This window comes from Pistacia vera, unplaced genomic scaffold (genome assembly GCF_008641045.1).
Source record: "Pistacia vera cultivar Batoury unplaced genomic scaffold, PisVer_v2 Contig67, whole genome shotgun sequence".
Classification (NCBI taxonomy): domain Eukaryota; kingdom Viridiplantae; phylum Streptophyta; class Magnoliopsida; order Sapindales; family Anacardiaceae; genus Pistacia; species Pistacia vera.
The window spans coordinates 1,510,144-1,517,723 of NW_022196523.1; the positions used below are offsets into that span (position 1 = coordinate 1,510,144).

At 32.3% G+C, this 7,580-nt stretch overlaps 1 protein-coding gene across 2 annotated transcripts; it reads right to left on the bottom strand.

Annotated features, from left to right (window-relative positions):
- Nucleotides 1–4,291: 4,291 nt before the first annotated feature.
- On the bottom strand, nt 4,292–7,374 carry LOC116112849 (bidirectional sugar transporter SWEET2-like). 2 transcript variants are annotated; one of them, XM_031398975.1, is made up of 7 exons: nt 7,221–7,368; nt 6,926–7,036; nt 5,697–5,733; nt 5,361–5,577; nt 5,095–5,253; nt 4,872–4,991; nt 4,292–4,743 (listed from the first exon to the last, which is right to left on the bottom strand). In XM_031398975.1, the coding sequence occupies exons 2-7, from the start codon at nt 6,969–6,971 to the stop codon at nt 4,630–4,632; spliced, it is 693 nt and encodes a 230-aa protein (XP_031254835.1). In that variant the 5' UTR covers nt 6,972–7,036; nt 7,221–7,368; the 3' UTR covers nt 4,292–4,629. The 2 variants fall into 2 exon arrangements, with proteins under 2 accessions (XP_031254835.1, XP_031254836.1); XM_031398976.1 differs by having other exon boundaries at nt 4,292–4,546; nt 6,926–7,374.
- Between the last annotated feature and the right edge of the window lie 206 nt (nt 7,375–7,580).

The window sequence follows — 7,580 nt, forward strand, 5'->3', positions numbered from 1 at the left end:
CAACTGTGAAAACAGTGACTTTTAATCAACTCTTATAATTAATCACGTATAATTTTTAAGACCTTTTTAATATTTTAAATATATGAGATCGTTGATATCAAAATCAAACATGAATATATTTCAATACTGCAACATTTTAAAAATCAGCTTAAAATCGCACAAGGAAAGATATTTAATAGTCCAATTTTAAATCAGAAAGATTTTTCAACCATTCTTTGATGATAAAAATACGGGTAAAATAGGGATGAAGTAAGATGAGAAGTCATGTTTTCTTTAACCCCTAGTGAAGGGCTTTACATTATCTGACAGCTAATTGACACACGATTTCCACGTGCCTATTAACTTAATCTACAATTATGGTAGATAGATAATGACAACCGACAAGTTACGTATCCAAGATCCCAAAAATAATTAATAAATATAGTAAAGACGTATAATTTTTACTTAAAACAATAAAATACTTTATAGCTTTAATGAGTTGTCAATTTACTTGTATCAATCAAGTATTAATTAATTTTCTGCAAATTGTTGATATTTTGTAATACTCAATCAATTTAGACTTTATTTCATATTTATAAGTATGCTTTAAATAGTAAATACATCAATTTGGTCATTGAATTAACTTTGATTAGTCTTGATCTTTGATTTTGACATCGACGATTTGCATATACAAAATGTAAAGCGGATTTAGAAATTACACGTGATATAAAAATGAGTAATAAATGAATAAATGAGAAGCAGTTTTTAAAGTGGCTCGGATGCTTAAAAGCGAATCATATATTCACTATGGTTGTATTAATGGATAGTTACAATCAAGTCGCGTACATCGAACTGAATTACAATCTAGAAATAATTTAAATGTATAGAGAGAGAGAGAGAGAGAGAGAGAGAGAGAGTTTGCTTTTGAATACTAAAGATAAACCAATCTCGTGAATGAGAGAAGAACGCTCTATTTATACTTGGGGGATTCAAGATAGTAATCATGATTCTACAGTCAGATAGGTGTGGTCATAGTTAGTAAATACGGGTACGGTCAAAAAACGATACGGGAATTTTATGGAAATGATACGGCAAACGGTGAAAAATATGTTTATAAAAATTCAGCTTTAAAATTCGGATACGGGAAAAATATGGTATGGGTATATACGGGTTTAATATGGTATATTGTCAATAATACGTTTTACAAAAATACGGTAATATTAATCCTGATATTAGTTTTTTTTATAATCATTGAATTAATTACTCTCTATTTTTTTTTATAAATGTATGATTTATATCTTTTTTAATTATAATATTTTAGTTTATTATTACAAATATTATAGAAGTGACTAATTATTAAATAAAATAAATAATTTTATTTGTCTTTTAAGTTAAAGAAGAAGGAGATAAGATGAACAGTAGTGTTTGTTGAAGAATAATTGAAGAGGAAGAGAGGTAGAGACGCAAAAAAAGAGCAGAAGAGAGAAAGAGGGCACAAAAAAAGAGAAAAAGAAAGAAGAAGGCGCCAAAAGAAAGAAAGAGAAAGGAAGCGGGCGCAGAAAATGGAAGAAAAGGCATCAAAAAGAGACTGACATCACGCTTAAGAGACTGAGCATAAAACGATGTCGTTTTGATTAAATTTTACTTAAAACGATGTCGTTTTAACTCAGTAAATAACAAAATTTTATTTTTAAAAATATGGTTGAATTATATGTGAATTATACGGTTAAGGTATATAATTCACGTATAATTCGACTGTGCTTATAGAATATGGGAATTCATGTTTTATAAGCGAATTATAAGGTTGGGCGTATAAAACGTGAATTTACTAATTAGGGGTGTGGTATAATTTTTAACCCGCTTCTCATTGGTTGTCTGCATAGGAGACATCCTTAAATCGTATAGGGCTTGGATAGGTGGACAATTCCTAGTCACTCACAAGCCTGACATTTACTTACCACATTGACGATAGCCTTATCTCTTCCGTCCTTGCGCGACGTGGTAGCGTCTAGACGACACAAAACCTTCCTAAACTTCGATTGGCCTTTGATGGCGTGAACTCATGTTAGCCCTGATTTTTTTAGACATAACAATTATGATGTTTTTAACTGATTAAATGAAATGAATGATTTTAAACATTAAAGTCAAACTTATAACATGATATCTTATATAGATAATACAAAGGTGATTTTTGTTTTCTTTCCTAAAATTTGAAAATAAAAATGTTTTGATAAGTCTATTTGGCAGATGAGAAAATATGTTTGGGTGGATATTTTTTCTAGTTTAGGTGGATATTCTGTGAGTGATTTCCATAAGTATAACCGTTTGGGGCGCAACTGGGACCTTAACAAAACCAAAACAACACAAAGCAAAAAAGCTAACAATTTCTCAACTCAATTTCTCTCTACGTATGAACCCCAAAGGAATTTTCCATCCAGCAAAGTCTTAATCCTTAACATCATTACAGAAAATAGATCCATGGGCGTCCTAGTGTCATACTGAATCAACGGTTCTTCTTCCTTCTTTACAAATAATATACAAAGTAAAAACAATTAGAAGCATAATATCACAACTTTGACCAAAACCAATAATGGTTTTCTCAAATATCAACAAGCAACGAGACTTTTACAGAACAAAATGCAACAAGTCATTAATTTCCCACAAAAAACCAGTTTCATACAAAAATGGAACATGCCTTTACAAACAAACACAAAACAACCCAAAAATTGAACCAATTAGATAAAAAGAGAGATACCGGCGACTCCAGCTGCATCCTTCAAACCAACTGGAAATCATCATTATTCATGAAGCCTTGAAGTTGAACCACACTTTTATAAACTCACTCAAACCTCCAAAACAAACTAACCCACCAAAAATTATATATACAAAAACCCTTCTTTAAAATGAATAAAATAGTCTCTCTCTCTCTCTCTCTCTCTCAAATGACTTGTTTTGGAAAAAAACCAAGCTGTACCCAGAAATTGCAACAACAAAATCATGGAAAAATCCCCATCTTTCATGAGTTATTGTCAGTTTTCTTACCAATGTCAGGCCGTTCAAAGAGCTTGTGTCTGATAGTTTTTGCACGTTTGAATATCTTATTCTGCACGAGAAATATTAGAAAAATGTTAAAAGTGAGGGGTTGAAATTTGTTGAGGTGTTTGTTTAATTATTGAATAATTAGGATTTGGATCGTATGTTTGTTTTAGTTGTGTTGTCTTTGCAAGTCCATGTGATGTGAAAATAAAAGGACATTTATTCATTAATTAAATAAATATGTTTATTTTAATCTAAGAATATCCTTACTCTAGAATGTCTTTTACGTAAACCATTAATAATAATTATATCAACATACCAAATAAAAATTATTTGTAGAGAGTGTGTTGATGTAATTTCAAATTAATCTACAATTAAGTTGATTTTATTCAAACTTCAAGGGATTAATTAGTTTAATATGTTTCTGCTTTCTAAGGAGATTGAATTGAAAATTTTTGTCCTTCTAATCTTTTTTTCCTCTTATACCCCTTTCTTCCTCGTGAAAATACATAATTGCCGTGAAAGTTGAATTTTGGGATCTACATAACATTCCAGTTATTTTTTTGCAAGTGTCATTCTACCTTCTACAATTTTAATATTTTGATTTCTCGTTTGCCTATTGTTATTTTTAAAAAATTAGAACTGATGCAAGTTTATGTCAGTGAATATGAATCAAGACTTCAAGAAGGCTTTGCGTCTTCTAAAGTCGTTACGTCACCAAAGACAGAAAGAATAGAGTTGTCAACAACTCAACCACTAAAGTTCTGTCTATAATGAATTTGGTTTATACACCTATCCAGCCTCATTTATTTAAGAATATTTTCCTAAGTTATCATCAATGAGACATGACACCTACCTACTTGTAGACTTATAATCATTATCTTGAACTCAGTGGGTATAAATAGCAACTCCCCCTCACAAAATCAATCAAATACTCTGAAATTAACAAACCAAACAAGGCAACATCCTGTTTATATGTTTGAACACAAAAAACTAAAGTTTGATGGTATTATCAAATTTTAATCAGCAGTCTTTGCCCTGATATACTTTGGAATGAAGTCTTGTCAATAGAGTCATAAATTGTTTGGCATCACTCATCAGTAAGAAGAGACTGAAACAACTTGGCCTTTCGTTGGTGAATTCCTCTGCAGAATCTTCTCCTCAAACACTTTCATGTCAAAAAACAGAGAGTAAAAGATTGTTGCAACACAAAAACAGAGAAATTTGAAAAGACACAATCATTGGAAGTATATGCAGAACACATGCCAGTTTCACATGCATGAATCTGGCAATGCAAAGAGCCCATTTATTAGTTTATGCAAGAAATTTGAATATTCTCAAAGTTAAGAAGAATACAATCAAAGTAAACATTACAGCATGTTGCCCCGTAACTAATTAGCCTCAACATCAAAACTTCCAGCCGGGAGTTATCTAATGTATTTTTTCAATATTTTGGCTCTCCCAGGTTATTGATTTCTTCAACATGACCCCAAAATGCCTGAGTTTTGGCACTCTTATGGTAGAAAATTGTCTGCAACACAAAGACGAAGAACGAAAGAATTATAACTCTAACCAAAGTGTATGAGCCTTTACCCGTGGCTCAAGGACACCAATTTATGAACATGTGACTATCAAAGGATCTCGGGATTCATCTCTAGACGTCCCCCTGTAGTAAAAATACAAAACTAATTGTACAATGCCCAGAATAGTTCCTATCCCGTTTGGCACCTGAAATTTAAATAAATCAATAAATAAGTACTTTACAAGCAGGTGAATAATAAAAAAAAGAGACAAATAGTGGATTGTAAACTCACAGCTTGATCTACATTATACAAAAGAAGCTACAAGAAGCTTACATAAACAAAGGCGTCCCAGTTAAGGATTCCATATAGAAAAAAGGACGAGCTCATCAAGAAGGTAGAAAGCGAGAGATAAAATGGCATGAATTCAACGCTTCTTGTTCGAATCACCAAATTCTGGAAACAGTAGAAAGAAACAAATGTAGTTAAAATTTCTGCAATATAAGGAGAAAATCCATATATAAAGATAAAGTACAGCCGGTGCTTTTAGTTAACTCACTATCACAAACAATGGTGAAGCAAACATTGATATAAGAGCAGCACTACTCAATATGCCAACAAAAATCCACCGCGTAGAACTGTCAGCTATTTGCAAGCTCGAAACAACAATAACTCCAAATAGACCAAAATCAGCCAGCAGGAACCCAAACATCTGAAACTGCCAAGAGCAACCAATGCAAAATGAATGACGTTGCTTAACAAATGGCCAGCCAGACTGCAGTAAGTGATGCAGCAAATTTTAAAATAATAATAATAACAAAAGACCTTTTTCTCTTTTTCAGCATATCCGATGAAGATTGCTAGATAGACCAACTGAAATACTGCACCTATTACATTGACGGTCAGTACCATAAGGTTATTATGAGATATGAGGGGTGTTCCATACCACAGGGTAATCAAGCAATTCAAGAGTGCATATACATATGGCAACCCAGAGAACGCTTCTGTTGAACCATTTCTGATTATTCTCCTAAATGTGGGTCTGAAAAGTTAAAGGAGAAAAAGTAAAGAAATTGTAATATGATTGGTTAATACCAATGATATTCACCTCCATTTTGAGGTCTTACCATATAGAATGAAATATTCAGGACAAGAACTTACATAGGTGACACAAATAGCCCAAAAGCAAAGATGTTCCCTGCAATAACCAAGAATGAAAGTCAAGACATAATTCTTGAATTTGTCAACATATTTACAACAAATGCTTCTGATTTTTTCTATTTTCAGGTGATTGTCACCTCCAAACTCATGTTAACAGATGAGTTTTTTCTGATTTGGACATAAAACAATTTTCAGAGCCAGACATACCATTAAGTATTATATCTAAGCACACACTGCCTCAGCTCATATCAATCAAGCATATGAAAAAGTCTAAACTGCAGCACATCACCCAAATTCAGTATCATGTTTCAGAAAAATCAGCTTAATGTTTCTTTTATATATCCAGAAGATTTCAACCTTTCCCATGCGTGCACTGAGTTCTAAATTGGAAGCTAGTTCTTGACCTATAACCTTGGTAGCCCAAAATTCAGCTAAAATTTAACTCTAATGTGATGGGGTTTTTTTTTCTTCCTCAAATTAGCTCCTCAATGTAGAATAATCCAAGGTCAAATGATAACAGATTACTATGAACTAAACTACAATCATATTAGAGGTCTCTGCTTCTCTCAATAGCGACAAAAGCACTTCCATTAACCAAAATAGTAACTTATGTATCTGGTTTGGTTCTGACTATTTGCCCAAAAACGAAACCTTACTCAAAGAAATTACCTCTTAAATTGAGAGAGGTGTGATCCTAGGGAATGACCATTTGCAGCACAAAGAAGACGCAATAATCAAATTATACCCCCGGGTCGAAATAAAGTATACAGTTTGGGGCGCAACTGGGGACCTCTAACCCAAAAAACACAAGCAATAAAGCATTTGAATAAAGCTAACAATTTCTCAACTTCAATTTCTCTCTACGTATAGAGAACCACAAAGGAATTTTCCATCCAGCAAAAGTCATTAATCCTTAACATCATTACAGAAAATAGATCCATGGGCGTCCCTAGTGTCAATAACTGAATCAACGGTTCGTCTTCCTTCTTTAAACAAGATAATATACAAAGTAAAAACAATTAGAAGCATAAATATCACAACTTTGACCAAAAACCAATAATGGTTTTCTCAAATATCAACAAGCAACGAGACTTTTACAGAACAAAATGCAACAAGTTCATTAATTTCCCACAAAAAACCAAGTTTCATACAAAAATGGAACATGGCCTTTACAAACAAACACAAAAACAACCCAAAAATTGAACCAATTTAGATAAAAAGAGAGATACCGGCGACTCCAGCTGCATCCTTCAAAACCAAGCTGGAAATCATCATTATTCATGAAGCCTTGAAGTTGAACCAACACTTTTATAAAACTCAACTCAAACCTCCAAAACAAACTAACCCACCAAAAAAATTATATATACAAAAAGCCCTTCTTTAAAATGAATAAAATAGTCTCTCTCTCTCTCTCTCTCTCAAATGACTTGTTTTGGGAAAAAAACCAAGCTGTACCCAGAAATTGCAACAACAAAATCATGGAAAAATCCCCATCTTTAACATGAGTTATTGTCAGTTTCTTACCAATGTCAGGCCGTTCAAAGAGCTTGTGTCTGATAGTTTTTGCACGTTTAGAAATAGAAGTATTCTGCACGAGAAATAATTAGAAGAAAATGTTAAAAAGTGAGGGGTTGAAAATTTGTTGAGGTGTTGTTTAATTTATTGAATAATTAGAGATTTGGATCTTGTATGTTTGTTTTAGTTGTGTTGTCTTTGGAAGTGTCCATGTGATGTGAAAATAAAAAGGGACATTTCATTTCATTAATTAAATAAGAATATGTTTATTTTAATCTAAGAATATCCTTACTCTAGAGATGTCTACTTACGTAAAAGCATTAAAATAATAATATCAATCAAACCAAATAAAAAATTATTATGTAAGAG